The sequence below is a fragment of the Glandiceps talaboti genome, chromosome 21, assembly GCF_964340395.1.
Source record: "Glandiceps talaboti chromosome 21, keGlaTala1.1, whole genome shotgun sequence".
Lineage (NCBI taxonomy): Eukaryota > Metazoa > Hemichordata > Enteropneusta > Spengelidae > Glandiceps > Glandiceps talaboti.
In genome coordinates, this window is record NC_135569.1 from 2,441,771 (window position 1) to 2,461,377 (window position 19,607).

The 19,607-nt window shown below is 34.5% G+C and overlaps 1 protein-coding gene across 2 annotated transcripts; it reads right to left on the reverse strand.

The window, feature by feature from the left end:
- Positions 1-1,036: 1,036 nt before the first annotated feature.
- Positions 1,037-19,250, reverse strand: LOC144451467 (caspase-3-like). 2 transcript variants are annotated; one of them, XM_078142312.1, is made up of 9 exons: positions 19,130-19,250; positions 10,992-11,151; positions 9,406-9,646; positions 8,614-8,702; positions 7,744-7,914; positions 6,873-7,089; positions 6,059-6,295; positions 5,528-5,637; positions 1,037-4,961 (listed from the first exon to the last, which is right to left on the reverse strand). In XM_078142312.1, exons 2-9 carry the CDS (start codon positions 11,121-11,123, stop codon positions 4,842-4,844), a joined length of 1,317 nt encoding a protein of 438 aa, XP_077998438.1. In that variant the 5' UTR covers positions 11,124-11,151; positions 19,130-19,250; the 3' UTR covers positions 1,037-4,841. The 2 variants fall into 2 exon arrangements, with proteins under 2 accessions (XP_077998438.1, XP_077998437.1); XM_078142311.1 differs by lacking the exon at positions 19,130-19,250 and adding an exon at positions 18,787-18,920.
- Positions 19,251-19,607: the final 357 nt, after the last annotated feature.

Sequence of the window (19,607 nt, forward strand, 5' to 3'; positions counted from 1 at the left end):
GTGTATGTGTGAAAACCTTGATGTACATGGTGTGTGTGTGTGTGTGTGCACTTTATGTATACATGTAAACCCATCTATAGGGTTGTTGCCGGCAGCCAAGGAGTTAAACCACTTGCCTCTTCCCACTGCGGTAGGGATTCAAACCCATTCAAGGTTTGATTAAATTTACCATGCTGTAAGTGAGAAGAGTTGTTCAGTTTGACTATAGAACAATGCAGGTTTTCCCCGGGTATTCTGGTTTCCTCCTACATTAACACTGAACCCATGAGGGATGGACTTCTTAGAAGTCCAGTGTTTAAACTATCCAGTATAAAATAAAGTTTGTATACCTTTGTCTCCATGTATTTGTGAAAGTTTGTATGTGTGTACATGTAACGGTGTGTAAAGAAATCCTCAGGTGTGCATGTGTACATACTCATGCAGGAGTGTATGTGCATATCATGTGTACATACAACTATATAAACTACTCCCCAGATGTGTGTGTGTGTAGACACTCGTGCAGGAGTGTCTGTGCATATCAATTATTGTGTACGTGTTGCATATAAATTCCCAGATTCACATACTAGTATGGTGTTCTTGAAGAATCTTGAATTTCAACTTATTTTTGAAAGATCTTCAGAGTTTTCATGAAAAAGTTTGCCTCTGAAAATTGAAATTCCAACCAGCTGTTGGACGTAAATCTTTGTTGGCACCTAGTCTGTAAGCCGTTCATGTTAGGGCGCCCTCAGTGGCCAATACCCCTCTCACAATGGTGGAACAACACATCTTGCAGTCTGGTCTGGTGATAACTTTGGAACGATAAACAAAAGATTGACAATTTCCTTGAAAACAAGACAGTGAAACCCCAAATTTCTTTTATGATTTCAAAATAATCAGGGAACAAGCTTTCATATGGCAAAGTTTGGAGAAATTGAAGAACTTGATTTTCAGGGGAAAATTGTCTGCGAGGTACATACATCCTTAAATACATACATTCACATCAGTACATGATTTAATAACTCAAAAGTTTATTTTTGTTCTTGAAACAATCTGTTCCACTTTTTTCGACTGCCTAAAATTTGTCACAGTATATAAACAAAGTTATCTATGGTTTGTTGACCTAATACTACCATCTTTGTGAAACCTTATGATTTTGAGTTTGTTCAGACCATCCAGTTTTCATAAGTATCAGGCGTAAAAAAAAAATTGTGTGGTTCCGATTACATTCAATTTTCGAATAGGTGGGGTAGGTAGATTTTTTATTTTATTTTATTATATTTTTTTTTCATGTGTGAGTGTCTCGTTCAGGTTTTCCACTGTTTTCCAAATGGTCTCTGTGTTGTTTATTTCTTCCTTTCAGATATACAGCCATTACAGATTGGAAGAACAGTTTTATATTGTCTTTTCCAGTTGATGTCAGTTTCCGCATCCACTATTTCTCATGAGACTTCACAATTTTATTATTATTCTTCTCAAATACATAAAAAAATGTTTAGAGTTGGCATGAAAAACCAGGTGGGGTCGGGTAACCGGAACGAAACAACTTTTTTTATTTGGCCATATACTATCTGTATATTAAGAAATAAAATTTCATGAAAAATGACACTTAGATGTTATTCCAAAATATTTTTCTTCATTCAGCCAAGGAAAGTACAAATGACCTAAGAGGTCTTTGTCACTATGAGTCACTAAACGAGTAGCGCAACCCTTAGGTCACAAGTATTTTCCAGCTGAATGAAGAAAAATATTGGGAGAACGACATAATTATACCAGCACCAGTAAATATCAAAGAAAAATTCGGGAAAGTAATGGCAATTTTGAATGTTTTGACTCATATTTTGAACACAGCAGAACCAGTGATGTAGACATACATTGTCGTGACATAGAACGACCAGAGTATATATTCCATATTTTTCTGTTGAACCTGGCTCAGGCATGGTACAGTACTTTTTATACTGTGTGCTGGGCAAGCTGTAGACCTTTGAACCAAAAATATTGCATTTTACACTTTATAATTAGCTGGTCACTCTAACTCATGTGTTGATATGCACAAATAATCCAACTGAAAATAGCCATGATGTTTCCACAATTTTTTGTGAATCAAGGTTGCTGAAGTATAATTAATTTTTTTCCAATATTTGTTTAAATTCTGCAAGAAAATACTCTGAACAAGTTTTGTCACTACTTGTGTTATGAGACAGTGACAACTTGTTTTTTTCTTACGATGAACAAACAAAATATTGGAGATTAGTATTGTATACAACTATCCCCCCAAAATATTAATTTCTATAAATTAGCATATTTATGTAATTTCAACAGGTTGTATAACTTATAAATGAGAGATACATATTACTATAAAATTGACTTACTCAGATTTTTTTGAAAATATTAACAAATCTTGTTTCCATGGTAACAATTACATTCATGATAATTGTACATTTTAAATGAAAGAAAAAACCTACATTATATGAAAAAATTCATTACTGGAAGCCTTTAAAATGTTTTTTTGTGACATCTTTGCAATTCACTCAAATTTTCAACATGATTTTATTTTTCTTTCTTTGTTTTGGGAGTGGGGATGGGTGGGGCATCTCATTGAAAATTCTTGGACTCACTGGTATTACTTGACATCAATTGTTATTAAATCTGTAACATCACTTACATGCATTGATGTGTGCACATACTTTATCAGTAATTGCACAGCAGTACAATACAGAAAAAATACAACCCATAACACCAAAGTAAAGCATTTTCTGAATGTACCACGATCGTTTATATCACCCATATCAAGTGTAAAAGTATAGTTTTATTTACTAATTGACCACATTAGAAAGGTCACGTGCTAGGCTTGTAAATGAACCAATTGAAACAGTATACTTTTATACTTGATGTGAATGCTATAAACGAGTGTAGTACATAGCGAAAGTGTTTTACTTCAGTGTTACTCGTATTATTGCACAGACTGGGCATACATGTATGTAAATAAGCATACAATGGTTTATGTGTACACAAAATCATCTCAAGAAACACATAATTGTATTTTAGCAAAATTTGCTGTTTGGATATAAATATGTAATAACAGGATTCTGTGATATGTGAGTGCAAGTATGGCATACTAGGGTATCTGTACTCATGTTTGCAGTGGTTTAGCTGTGAAAGTACATCCACAGAGAACTCTGCATGCACTCGTGCAAAATACCGCAAGTTACCACACAGTATGGGGTTCTATCAGTCTTGTATATTTATAGTCTAATATCATGCAAATGTGAGTGAGAGAGTGACAAAGTATTTGGAGGAGACACTGTATGAATCAAAGTAGAATTTCATTTGTACTCATGTTTGCAGTGGTTCAGCTGTGGAAAGTACATCCACAGAGAACTCTGCAAGCACGCATGCAAATACCCCAAGTTACCACACTTGCACTCACGTGTGTCATGGGGTTCTATCAGTCTTGTATGTATAGCCTCTAATACCATGCAAATGTGAATGAGACAATGACGAAGTATTTGAAGGAGTCACTGTATGAATCAAAGAATAATCTCATTTTACAGACAAGTGTAGAAAGTTCACAAAACTACCATGATCATTTCTAGCACAGGAAGTATGGTATTATATCTACTAAAGAATTGGACATAAGGATTCTCGTTTTTTTTGGTTGTAAAAATGTGTTTACATGAAATAAGGTATCTAGTTATAATTTATGGAATTCTAGGTATCTCAAAACTAAACAAGCATGGTTTTTATTTTGAGCGTCATGGCTTTCAAAGATATGGAAATGTCTCCTTGTCTCCCTTTCCTAATTGACTATATTTCAAATGAAGCAGTGATTTTCAGTTCAGATCGATAGAAGTTCGATAAAATCTGAGTTGTAACTTTCATGATTTCCATCATGGTTGACTTTGGAAACTAGATAAAATTCAGACAAAGAATGAATATACAGGGAAGAAAACAAAATGGCAGTGCTTACTATATTATAGGTGTAATGTACTGCTGCAAATATACATGTTGTTATCTGATTATTATGAATCTATTCTTTGTGCTACTGTTCTACAACTATTTATTCATTCCATTGACTTCCTAATTCTATTTATCTTCATTACCCAACTGACCTGTCAATAACAGCGCCCAGTTCTGTTTGTTGCTATCTGTATAATTTTTTGTTTAAGTTTTTGTGCAGGGAATTGTTCCCACGTCATCATTTTTACTTTCTTGAAATACTTTGTGACATTAATCCCCATGGTTCATTCCGACCCGCTTACACGGTGACCTCACTACTGTGCAATATTTAGCATGTTTAGCCTTTTTTGGACATGATTTCAACACCAGAGGGGGCTATTCACTGAAAGGGTCCATCAGAATTAGCCTTGAAAATTAACAAACAAACAAACAGAAGAGTAATAACTGGATATTCTTTCATTGCAACTTAGGGTCAGTCAATTTATTGTTTCATGATTAAGTGTCACAGAGATGTGTATTTGACAAGGTTCACTTTGAATATAGTTTATTCATGCTGAATAATGATTCATTCAATTAATATTTGTTTTTGTCAGGACTGTAGTATATCTATAATATGATGTAGTAAACTATTTCTAAAACTTGCACGAATTCATCTATGATTGGGTCTGGGTACAACTTATTTGCCTGCAGCTGTTTACAGATATGGTTTATATACATACATACATACATGTACTTTCTTTGGGGAAAATAAAATGTGCACCACCAAGTGGTCAAAATGAGAAATTCTTAATATGACATCTGTAACTCTAGGGGGCGCACTTCAGCCTAGTTGAAACTTTTACTAGTATTTTCTGTCAATTCTACTTGTCTAAGACAACTTTTTTATGTGACTTATTTCAAATTTCTTAACTGTTATAGTAACCAGGGAAGAAAAATAACTTCTTTGTTAGCATGGTAACTGGTGCTGGCATCTGTTTACATCTGCCAGATGATGACTCGAAGGCCAGGGCAACCTTTGCATTAACCTAAAAGTTGAAGAAAAAAACAGTATGTTACATATAAACACTGGGGGTAGGAGACATCACATGTATGTGTTAATGTGCTTTTACATTCAATAAAGGTGACATAAATGTTCTCTGATATATACAACAATTTTCACATTATGTGTGAACATTCCTATCAACACATGTATCACATATCAACACACATATCACTTATATCAACACACATATCACTTATATCAACACACATATTACTTATATCAACAGACATATCACTTATATCAACACACATATTACTTATATCAACACATATATCACTTCTATCAACACACAATGACATATCACTTCTATCATCATCTTTCACCTGGCTTATAGTTTAATATATGGAAAGGGTCAATACTCTAGTATAGCAGGCCTAGTCTGTAAGGTACGCTTTGTTAGGGCGCCCTCGTGCATCAGAGTGTCATGATTTAATTAACAGTAGGTCATGTTCAGAGGATATCAGTACATCTGTAGCTGACCCTGACAATCTAATATTCATCCATATGTGAAAACACTTGATGCTACAACTACACATGAATGACACCTACCATAGTCAGCATTGACAGGACATCTTCTGATGCTGCTTTGGCAAGAAACACCTCAGTAATGGCTTGAATAAACCAGCTCCCTCTTTCAGAGTTACGCCATGATACATAACCTATATATATACAAATATACAAATCAGTATTTGTGAATCGTAATTTTCACATTTTGAAATCAGATTTGATATGTGTATGAATATTTATCCAATGTGTTACAGCTCATTGAAAATTACCCATAATTTACATATTCACCACCTTTGTTTATATTTATCAGAAATTAACGGGGGGGGGGGGGGGGGGGGTCATTTTACATAATGTCATACCACTGGGGGAGGGGTTGTGTTGCCATAATGTCACAACACTATGGGGTATGTTGCTATAATACCAAAACTAGGAGGGTCATGTTGCCACAGTTACATGTATAACCACAGTACTAGGGGGTCTTGTTGCATGTCAAAAAACCAGGAGGTCATGTTGTGGGTGGAGGCCTTCTTTGCAGCTGAATCCATTTTAGGATAAATCTAATGACACACATACCTGGTACAGTAGCATATGCCAGCAACATATCCCCTTCATTTGGCACAGTCTGTTGTGAGGCAAATGCATCAGTTTGTTCTAACTCAATTTCTAGCAGTCTCTGCACGATCTGTTCTTGTTGTTCCTCTGTTTCAGCCTCCATCTCATCATCACTAGTTCCTGGTGGTTGTCTTGCCACTGGGGGCGCTATATTCCTTGCTGCATCTACTGCATCAGCATAACCCCTGTCAAAGGACTCTATCAAAGATATATGACACTGGTTTATTTGTTGATAAATATTTGGGTAAGTTTTTATACTTCATATGTTAGGTTTTTTTTTTATTCTTTTCAACTCACCTGGCATAGATAACTTTCTAGGATGATTGTCAATGTCAATAATAAATACAATACATACATTAATTAAAACTTGGTATGCCATTGCATTGAATGATTTTGACATGTTTATGAATGCATACATACATACATACATACATACATACATACATACATACATACATACATACATACATACATACATACATACATACATTCATACATACATACATACATACATACATACACACACACACACATATATACGTAGGTAAGTCCATCTGTCCCTTCCTCCCTCCCTCCATCCATCACTCCCTCCCTCCCTCCATCCATCCATCCATCCATCCATCCATCCATACATCAAACAAAACAAAACAAAAACCAATCCCACACATAATTACAGTGTACAGGTATCCTTCAACACTTTCATACACATTTACATCATTCATATCAGCATACAGGCATATAGGTATGTCTATCCAGATCACTAATCTTATCTCACCTCCTCTGCAAGCTTGTAAAAAGAACAATTTGGGTTTCCTACGTAGACTTGGACAGTTAGTACCATTGAACCTAGCAGTGATATCTTCTACTCTGATAAGTTCACCATCAGTACCGTACACAGCTCCATTTACACCGTGACTTAGTATAGAAATAACACAACAATCATACCGGGAATGGTCAATGTTGGCAAACTTCTCTAGTTGTGTGACTAAGTCCTGTAATAAAACAAACAAAATAAAGTCTTTGTAACTTTGTATAGTTTCCTGTGGATTGTAAAGTTTTACACCTTTCAGTTCAATTCTGACATTTATGCCCTTGAGAAAAATATTTTCTTTGTTACTTTACTGTGGCAAATTTTTAATTTTTGTTCAGATATTTCTGAGAATTCTTCAAAAAATACTACACACGGATACTAAAAAGATAGGAAAACCACAGACCAAATGAATTTGACATTCAAATGATAGTCAGACGTTTAGGAATACCAGAGTCTAAATATTGTACTCAAAGCACTTTACAATTATTACCAATGGTAAGAACCTTCAATGATACAATGGCACTTTATACTTCCTCAACTCCATAGGGTGCATACAATCCATTGCAGCCTTTATAAGCACATAGGATTAAAGCATTCACATTGCAACCTCTACACTACCAGGTCCCCTATTATACAGCTGGGTTGACTGAGGCACAGTCGTGGTTCAAATCTTGCCCAAGGACTTTAGCCATTCAGAATGAAATGGCAGTGATAAAGCTCAAATCAGTAACTTGCAGATTTAAAGTCAGCAATTAAACCATCATAATTCAACACTTTATACGGCAGATTTTTGGATTCAGTAAAATCAAAATTGAGCTGTTTTATCATTACCTACCTTTCCAGTTAAGTCATTTTTGACATGATTTTCAAAGCCAAGTTGTTTAAATACATGTTGTAAATTTTTACAATCTATATCCGAACCTTCTCTTCTCTTCATTCCATTGGTAAATACTTTGTTATTCAGAATAAACGCTAATCCTCTGGGTTTAGACTTCATTTTGTATATCTGTATAAAAACAAAAAAAAATTGCATAAAACTGAGAAAACCATTTTACACAGGGTAAGACTTCTTCCCCGGTATTGGTAAATTTGTAGAAAACAGAGAAAACCATTTTACACAGGGTAAGACTTCTTCCCCCGGTATTGGTAAATTTGTACAAAAACACATAAAATTTGACACATCGTACATATAAGAATACAGTTGGATGCATTCAGGAACAACCTGCAATTTCTTGGTACAAATTTGCTTATTTGCTTCCATAGTACATTTGTATCAATTATTTCTAATAAACACTGAACAAAGCATTTGCCTAAAGTTAAATAATGTTGAGTTTCAATGTTTGCATATGACTATACATTGGCTACCTGCTAGTTTGTACTTCTTTGTGCTTGGTACGAAGGTGCAATGTGTTCTCTGTTCAAGAACAAGTGTTAATCTCTGGAAGTGTGGCCAAAAATATGCTCAGCATTCCTGTGTTATGGTTGTATGAACAGAGTGATTTAATAATTCACACTTTCTACCTTAAATAATACTATTTGAATAACTGCAATGATTTGTTCTAAACATGAAACAATTTAGTTTATTAGAAGGTCAAGAGAGATGTTCAACAAATAGAGAAGTTTTTGAAATAGAATCATAAAATGAGAAATATATCAATGACTCTAGTGTACATGTATACATATCATTGTAGTTTGGTGTACATACCTCATCAGAATCTGTCATCTCCTTTGATGGTGCTGTTGGTTCTATCTCTACTCCAGTGAATATTCCTGAACCAGGACGAGGCCATACATCTATGTGTCAGAAGGAAATGTAAAGTTACCGGTAGTAGGGATGTCTTGAATTGGAACTCTGAAGGAAATCCGGTCGATACAAACTCTCTGGGGATGATTTGTCACCCTTTGGTGATTTTATTGTACTGAAATAGGATGTAAAATCTACAAATAGTAAACCTAGTACCCCCTCCTCCCCACCTAGTACCTCCTTCTCCCCATCAAAAGTGCCAATCAAGTCCAGGGCAATCCCACTGTACTGAGATAGGGTGTGTAAACTTGTCAAAAGGTAACCCTCCACCCCACCATGCCAATCTTAGCCAATTCCATCTTACTGAGATAGACAAAGAGAACCCTGCCCCCTTCCCAAGCCAAGCAAGTCCAGGGCAATCCCATTGTACTGAGATAGGGGTGTAAAATAGTCAAAAAGTAACCCCCCACCCCACCATGCCAATCTTAGCCAATTCCATCATACTGAGATAGACAAAGAGAACCCTGCCCCCTTCCCAAGCCAATCCTGTCCCGAGCAATCCCACTGTACTGAGATAGGGGGTGTAAATTGGACAAAATGTAACCTTCCACCCCACCATGCCAATCTTAGTCAATTCCATCGTATTGAGGTAGATAAAGAGCACCCCCCTCCCCAGCCAACCCAGTCCAAAGTAATTTCACTGTACAGAGACAGGGGGAGTAAAATAGACAGAAAACCCAAATTCATCCTTACTTCGATTAGCATTATTTTGATGGACTTGTCGTACTATGACATCACCCTGTGGATGTCGTTGTGTGTTATCCTGTTGGACTAGTCTTGGTTCACGGATAGGTCCTGTTGATCTCAATAATTCAGCCAAATCTGTTTGTCCAGACTCTATCAATCCATCTACAAAAGCACCAAATGAATTTCGTCCTCTGGTTTCCAGGCTATTTAACAATGCATTGTTTTGATCAAACCGAGATCCCTTTGCCTAATGAGGGAACAAACATCAACACAATATTTAGTCATCAATTTTTCAAATTGAGCAATTTATTGAATGCCAGCTCAAGTACCACGTAAAGTTCAGATGTATGACAGTTAGAAGGCAACTAATCAACCAACCAACCAACCAACCAACCAACCAACCAACCAACCAACCAACCAACCAACCAACCAACCAACCAACCAACCAACCAACCAACCAACCAACCAACCAACCAACCAACCAACCAACCAACCAACCAACCAACCAACCAACCAACCAACCAACCAACCAACCAACCAACCATTCAATCAATCAATCAATCAATCAATTGACAATAGGTATTGCAGGACACCAGTTTCCATAATGACATAGTGTTTTGAAGAAGGCTCTCGAGAACAGATTTTCACTGGGAATGATTTTGAGTTTTTGTGATCAAAGTGGAAGTTATCAAATGTATCCCTCCCTCCTAAGGGAGCTGGGGTCTGTTTAGATAACATGTAATTACATGTACTTACTTTATTCTGGTTATTGATTAAATAAAATATCACATAATTAGAAATTTTGAACTAGAAATGAGAGCTGAAATTATTACTCAAGTACTGTATTTTTCTATACCCTCAACTATTGTTAGTAGATTTCACTTTTATAGTTTTGATGATGTTATTTTTAGGGAATCTGATACTTTTAATGGTAGTTTGTTGTTACTTCATATAGTCCGGTTAAATTTGCATCCAGGACGAATACTTAAATCTCGGACTCATTTTCCCTAACCTGGGGCACACTCTTCTTTAGAAAGAGGCTTCAAGTTGTACAGTTAGAATATGGTGTATTTCACATACAAGAGCCAAGTTATACACATTTGAACTGAAAACATAAAATTTATACTCAAGTTATTTTATGACATGACACTGTGTATCTATGCCATTGGTTCTGTAGTGCTAGAAATAGGAGTCAAAAATATTCAACAATAATCATTTCTTTCCCCATTTTTGTTCAGTACGATCAAACTAAGCATCACCCTTCTTACATTTAATCTTAAATAAAACCCAGCTGACTCTGGATTGGTTTATACCCAGACTGTAGTGGTAAGATGCATATGAGCTAACATGTATTAACAAACTTATAGGATGCCAAAACAGAGGTCTGAGGAGAACAAATGGCCAGGCATTTAAGGCAACTGTGGGTTTTGATACATTTAAACTGAGTAACAACATTCTTACATACAACACTGGGTGGCTTTGAACCCAGACAGCAATGGTATGAAGGCACATATCGTACTATAGTGCTAAGCCACCAAAATATCTGACTAAAATTGAACTAAAAAAACCAAGACTTGTTTTGGTTTACTTACCTCAATATCCTCTATCATAAATGGTTTATAAATATTTCTTTCTATCAATGTTGGATAAACAAACTTCGGTACCATCTCTTCTGCCAACTTGACACGATTCCGTCTTAAGATCTCCTTATGATGGGCTTCCATTCTTGACTTTGTCTTTTGTCAATATCTCCTGTCAGATTGAAAAGAAAACAATTTAAATTTAACTCAAAATGACTGTAGAATTTGTTAGTTTACACGTACTAAGATCTTTTACTTGGTCCATCCATCTTTTTTTTACTTTTTTTTACTTTTTAAAATTTTTCTTGGGGTTGTCGGTGGTCGATCGGTTAGCTCATACGCCTCTTACCTCTGCAGTCTGGGTTCGAACCTGCCTGGTGTCGGCTGGGTTTGATTTAAAATTTAACCAGGTCAGTATGTAAGAAGGGTGATGCTCAGTTTGACCCTGCCGAACAACGCAGGTTTTCCCCGGGCACTCCGGTTTCCTCCTGCTTCTTCAACACTAGGGCACTAGGGTGCTGCTCTTGCGGTGACCATTCAACAAATTTCCGAATTTATTTGGATGAATAAAGATTATTATTAATATTACCAGGTTCATGACCAAAAATGATTATTTTCTTTAAAGGTAAGTAAAATTTAGGAATTTCAAATATTTGTATTCATTGACAACATGTCTACTGATTCCCATGATACAATGCAAGTCCATGACAAGGACTTGAACAATGAATGAGGAACAAGTTTCAAGTCAGCCTTTTTTTGGCAATCATAAGTAATGTAAGTGAGATACATGTCAAATTAATAAGGATCATCTGAGCCTAAATATATGAAAAGGTCTTTATTTCCTGAAGTGAATGTTATAGTTCTTGGTGGTTACTTTTGATATTGAAATATTTAAATATCATTCTAACAACAAAATTATGTTGAATCATATTTATCAAATTGTATATTTCTCACCAAGTATTCAGATATGATATTATGCTATAACTTTAAGGCTACCACCAAATTTGAAGAAAAATGACACACTCATGGTTTACAAAATGTACAAAGCCACTTTGTCTAAATCAAGCACTGCTGTCACCCTTTGTACATGTACATATCAATTTACTAAATGTCAGTTTAGTCATAGACCCTAGCTATGGTTTAGTATATGATTTAGTAGGTGTAGATTTGGCCTGTAAACCTAGTAAGACCTAATACTTTACAATAGACCCTACCTATGGTTTAGTATATGATTTAGTAGGTGTAGATTTGGCCTGTAAACCTAGTAAGACCTAATACTTTACAATAGACCCTACCTATGGTTTAGTATATGATTTAGTAGGTGTAGATTTGGCCTGTAAACCTAGTAAGACGTAATGCTTTACAATAGACCCTACCTATGGTTTAGTATATGATTTAATAGGTGTAGATTTGGCCTGTAAACCTAGTAAGACCTAATACTTTACAATAGACCCTACCTATGGTTTAGTATATGATTTAGTAGGTGTAGATTTGGCCTGTAAACCTAGTAAGACCTAATACTTTACAATAGACCCTAGCTATGGTTTAGTATATGATTTAGTAGGTGTAGATTTGGCCTGTAAACCTAGTAAGACCTAATACTTTACAATAGACCCTAGCTATGGTTTAGTATATGATTTAGTAGGTGTAGATTTGGCCTGTAAACCTAGTAAGACCTAATACTTTACAATAGACCCTAGCTATGGTTTAGTATATGATTTAGTAGGTGTAGATTTGGCCTGTAAACCTAGTAAGACCTAATACTTTACAATAGACCCTACCTATGGTTTAGTATATGATTTAGTAGGTGTAGATTTGGCCTGTAAACCTAGTAAGACCTAATACTTTACAATAGACCCTAGCTATGGTTTAGTATATGATTTAGTAGGTGTAGATTTGGCCTGTAAACCTAGTAAGACCTAATACTTTACAATAGACCCTAGCTGTGGTTTAGTATATGATTTAGTAGGTGTAGATTTGGCCTGTAAACCTAGTAAGACCTAATACTTTACAATAGACCCTAGCTATGGTTTAGTATATGATTTAATAGGTGTAGATTTGGCCTGTAAACCTAGTAAGACGTAATGCTTTACAATAGACCCTACCTATGGTTTAGTATATGATTTAGTAGGTGTAGATTTGGCCTGTAAACCTAGTAAGACCTAATACTTTACAATAGACCCTACCTATGGTTTAGTATATGATTTAGTAGGTGTAGATTTGGCCTGTAAACCTAGTAAGACCTAATACTTTACAATAGACCCTAGCTATGGTTTAGTATATGATTTAGTAGGTGTAGATTTGGCCTGTAAACCTAGTAAGACCTAATACTTTACAATAGACCCTAGCTGTGGTTTAGTATATGATTTAGTAGGTGTAGATTTGGCCTGTAAACCTAGTAAGACGTAATACTTTACAATAGACCCTACCTATGGTTTAGTATATGATTTAGTAGGTGTAGATTTGGCCTGTAAACCTAGTAAGACCTAATACTTTACAATAGACCCTAGCTATGGTTTAGTATATGATTTAGTAGGTGTAGATTTGGCCTGTAAACCTAGTAAGACCTAATACTTTACAATAGACCCTACCTATGGTTTAGTATATGATTTAGTAGGTGTAGATTTGGCCTGTAAACCTAGTAAGACCTAATGCTTTACAATAGACCCTAGCTATGGTTTAGTATATGATTTAGTAGGTGTAGATTTGGCCTGTAAACCTAGTAAGACCTAATACTTTACAATAGACCCTACCTATGGTTTAGTATATGATTTAGTAGGTGTAGATTTGGCCTGTAAACCTAGTAAGACCTAATGCTTTACAATAGACCCTAGCTATGGTTTAGTATATGATTTAGTAGGTGTAGATTTGGCTTGTAAACCTAGTAAGACGTAATACTTTACAATAGACCCTACCTGTGGTTTAGTATATGATTTAGTAGGTGTAGATTTGGCCTGTAAACCTAGTAAGACGTAATACTTTACAATAGACCCTACCTGTGGTTTAGTATATGATTTAGTAGGTGTAGATTTGGCCTGTAAACCTAGTAAGACGTAATACTTTACAATAGACCCTACCTATGGTTTAGTATATGATTTAGTAGGTGTAGATTTGGCCTGTAAACCTAGTAAGACCTAATACTTTACAATAGACCCTAGCTATGGTTTAGTATATGATTTAGTAGGTGTAGATTTGGCCTGTAAACCTAGTAAGACCTAATACTTTACAATAGACCCTAGCTATGGTTTAGTATATGATTTAGTAGGTGTAGATTTGGCCTGTAAACCTAGTAAGACCTAATACTTTACAATAGACCCTAGCTATGGTTTAGTATATGATTTAGTAGGTGTAGATTTGGCCTGTAAACCTAGTAAGACCTAATACTTTACAATAGACCCTAGCTATGGTTTAGTATATGATTTAGTAGGTGTAGATTTGGCCTGTAAACCTAGTAAGACCTAATGCTTTACAATAGGACTTTGATAGTAGTAAGTAGTAAAGGTTGTTTATTATAGTGACATGTGATATACATTTTACAAATTGGCAATAACAATATCAGAAAGCAAACACATCACCCAGCCCACCGTGCTTATTAGTCACTACAAAACTGAATTACTCGTATAAAGCACTTAAAAATAAGGGGTGCAAAGAGGACAGTCATAACAAGTAAAGAAAAGTAACATACTACATTGTTATATAAAGATGATTACACCTTCTGGTGTAAGCTTTGTGAATAAATTTACAAGTTGCTCTAGGACTTTGATAAGTGTAAAGACTGGTTATCATTAATATGTATGGCCACACTACTATGTCTGTTTTATGAAAAAGACAGACTGCTGTTTTTGTATCGTGACACTTATCATGACTTGTGTCACTATGCAGAAATGGCACTCACTGCGATATGATAAACAAAGAGGTGATATCAGGAAATAAACTCATTATATACATAAACTCATATTGTTTTGATTTGACATGTTCTCAGCTCCATAATTTTATATACATATTTACCTATAACCTTTTCCCATCTAAATTCTAAATTAGTTCATATCCTAATCAAATTCAGACTTGAAGTATAAAGACGAAGGGTAGTCCACTGCTAACTCCGTAGATAGAAAATGATTGTGCAAGATATCCTGTTTGGTATAGCTGGTACATGTAGTAGTAGTAATACTGTAAATAAGGCAGTAGTAGGTGAATGTGGGCGTCTGTCAGTTTTTATTCTAACTGTGTGATGTAATAGTTTAAAGTACTGAATATAAAGTTACTGAGAATGCTGCCATGCCACGCATTCTATACAGAGACTATATAGTATTACATGTATGAATGCAGAAGGAATGTGTGGTGGAAGTATCATAGTAATTATTTCTTTGAATTCAACTTCATTTTCATTTGATCTCTCATTCCTAGAATCCTAGCATACAGTACATTAAGTATCCTAGCATACAGTACATTTTAGATCTTCTAAGAATCCTAGCATACAGTACATTTTAGATCTTCTAAGAATCCTAGCATAAAGTACATTTTAGATCTTCTAAGTACACATGACTATCTTCCTGTTGTCTTTCTATATTAATAGTCATTACATTTTATCACAACACAAAACTATGCAAAATATTGACACACTTTCCCTGTCTAATCACTAATAACATAATAAGTTTGGTACAACCATGTACATAGTGGAATTTATTTATTCATTTTCAATCGTTTTCAGGCAAAAGAGAAAATTTATCTTTTCAGTGAAAATAAAATCTCTTCAAGATTTCATATTCCACAGTACATGTACTTATACCTTTTGTGGAATATTTTTCGTAATTGTTAAAATTTGATTTTAAGTTTTTCACCAGAATTCAAATTTTAGACAAACAAGGAATTGGAGATTATATACATATTTTGTAGTGCTACTAAGTCACAAAATTGGGAATAACAGTGACCATCTAGCCTTCAAAATGATATTTAGAACTGAACAGGGTTTTTTAACATTTTAAGTTTCAGCGCCTTTCTTTGACTTTCTGTGAAAAATAACAATCTAAATCAGATATAAACATATTACATATAATTATATCTTATATATTATTTTTTTCCCCCTAATTTTGTTTCAGTTTTTACCAATTTTTTTCCTAATTTTGTTTCAGTGTTCACCTCTACCTGACATCATCCACAAATATACAAATCTGTGACTAAATTTAGAATAAACTTTAGTCAAACAAAGTGTCATGGCCAGTACAGACAGCATTAATTGTATATCAGATTTGTATTGTTTTTTGAAGGTGATTTCACTGATGATACTTTGTGTCAACAACAGATAAAAATAGTTGAATTCAACCTACATGTTTTAAAAAAATGTTTTCTCCCAAAACTTTTAATCATCATATATTAGAACAGAACAACAACAACAACAACAACAACAACAACAACAACTATTTGTTGCAGAAGGATATTTCCCCCTATATACAATGTTATGCTTTGAATGTGTCTAAAGCAGACAGACGTTGACACAACATCATCCATATCAGTGACCTCTATGACCCCCCACATAAAGCAAACATGAATTATTACATTGGACACCCACATATCTCATGTCAAGTAGCAGTTTAGCCCACTCACTATCTAGTCTAGATATATTCATACCAAATCAAAACATGACTTGCACAAAAAATGTACAACCAAACTAGAGAGACTATTCAATTATGAGACACAACGTTTTACAAACAAAATACTGACACTGATTACTCACTCTCAATATCTGTAGACTGTAATTAATAATAAAATAATAATAATAAAAATAAATGATCAGAGCTGCTTAAAATACAAAACAATCAAAAACTATATAAAAGTAAAATTCCAAATTTAAAAGAAGGCAAGTATAAAAAGATGAGTTTTCAGCATGCGTTTAAAAACATTAAAATTATTATTATGACGGATTTGGAGATTCGTAACAAAAAACGCTGTGTGAGACGAGACGTACAAAACATTGTCCTGCCTAATGAAACTCTATAGTGACTCTGGTTTGGTAGTAACATTGTCCTGCCTAATTGAAACTCTATAGTCCTTCTGGTTTGGTAGTAACATTGTCCTGCCTAATTGAAACTCTATAGTCATTCTGGTTTGGTAGTAACATTGTCCTGCCTAATTGAAACTCTATAGTCATTCTGGTTTGGTAGTAACATTGTCCTGCCTAATTGAAACTCTATAGTCATTCTGGTTTGGTAGTAACATTGTCCTGCCTAATTGAAACTCTATAGTCACTCTGATTTGGTAGTAACATTGTCCTGCCTAATTGAAACTCTATAGTCACTCTGATTTGGTAGTAACATTGTCCTGCCTAATTGAAACTCTATAGTCACTCTGATTTGGTAGTATGAAATGACATGAGTTTTGGAACTGTTCGGGGTCATAGGTCAGTGGTGTATCAAATTGACTGAGGTACACTGCTGCTGTGTATATTTTTGTATAGTTTCTGTCTTACACATTTTTATACTTTTTGCGACCTAGATTTGTTTATTGAAATCAAAGTTATTACAATGTATTATCATTTGATAAATTGCAGATAGGCTAATATGATTATTTTAAAAAACTGGTGATACTAAATATAAACCTGACATAATCATTGACTTTGTACAATTTATGACTACAACATGTTTGCTGTGATCCATCTAAGTAAATATTCAATACATTATATGATGTCCTTGAAATACACAATGTCTCACATTTTGACCCATATCACGTGTTTGTCTCTTTGGAAACAATAAGGTGAAATTTACCTGAGAATTGTATCTGGGAATTTCCCATCCAAAAGATGTTTTGTATTTATGTCAATTTTACTGGATTCCTTCCTCTCTGTCCTGGGGCTCTAAAACCAACTACAGCACTATAGATCTATGCTAAACAAATTGTGACAGCTGATCTGTCTATAAATGAGAAATTTAGCATACAAATTGCACATTTTGACATCCAGGGCAAACAGCACAGCAAAAATCAGTCTACATGGACTTTGCTAGGTCACTGGGTTTGAAAGTAGCAACAGTCCAGTGTACATAGACTACTAAACATTACGTCTACTGTAGTACGGAGATGAATTTGTATGGTGCTAGTTTGTTAGATTAATTGAAATCAACAGAAAATTGTAGTTGAAATATTTCATTTGGGTAAATCTGACTAACAAGCATAGAAGTAAAATTGAACTATGTAATAATAATATTATTGGCCTCTGAATTAGCAAGAAAGACATCTAGACTACAAAAAAAATTACATCATAATTACAAGAAGTAACTAAATCTCTTGTAAGAACAGAAAGTCCACAAGTTGAAATACTAGTACATGTCTATGGTGTATCTTAGTCTATTGAATACTATGTTATGCAGAAAAAATGCACATAACATGAGATAATTGTAATAGATAGACAGTATAAATAGATACAATGTTTGTTTTCTTTTCTTTTTCAAAATGACCTCAAGGTCATTTGTTAATAATACAATGACCAGAGGCACTCAAATCAATGTGTAGAAAAAAAAATATGTATTGTATGTAAATAAGACTTATTTACATACATTTTTAAAAAAAATCATACACATTGAGTCTAGTGCCTGTGACAATCATGTAAGGCAAGAATAACTATAAAAATATTACATATAGTATGAAGTATAAGAAATCTAAATTTTCGGGGAAAGATTTTTTACATCAGCAAATTATAAGACCCTACACATAAAACAAAGAATTCTTTTGGCTAGATCGTATCAAATCGACCGCCACAGTTCAGTGTGCTCACTCAACGGAGGCAGAAAATTTACTATACAGGACTCTCACCCACCTGTTTCGTTTCTTAGACGTTACGTCGTGGTACTAGTAGTGAAGTACCGAACTTAGAATTTTCGACTCCTTGTATTAACAGATCGAATATTATTGCATCGTATGCAGTCACACGTTTACTGATGTCAATAATGATCGAATGTGAATAATGGTGATTCAGAACACATCCAGTTTAGCGGATGGGAAATTGCATCAACATAACGTCATGTACTAAAATTAGATCGTGGAGGCCCCCAATGGCAATGACATGATACATTGATAGTGATACAAGATACATCAATCAGATCAGATCATAGCGATCATATCAGTATTTAAAGTGAAACATCATGAAAAATAATACTCACCGTATACAAGATATGTGATAAGATCAGGCAGTTGATAATCAAAACTCCAAAATATTTATCGGTAAATGTGATCCGCAAAAAATATTAGGAACTTTTTGTAAGTACTCTCATGCGATCAGCGCCATTATTGAAATTGTCCGTCCACGTTCAAGAGTTTTTTGAATTCAGTTCCCTGAATCATCTATATATTTATTTATATCTGTACTCTAATTTCTATCATTCTTATTATATTTAACTAAATTAATTAGTTTTTATAATTCCATGGTGATACATAAATTTCCAGTGTTAGAATATACTGGTTAAAAATTTTGATATATACGAGGTCATAATAATGCGCGCACTCAGTGTCAAGTAACAAAATTCTTTCGTTTTCGTTGTATTTTTTCGATGAAGATAGACTTATTTTTACTCTCTTCATAATAATTCGACATGAAACTTTGCGATATGTAATTAAAAAAGAAAGCAATACATCATTATT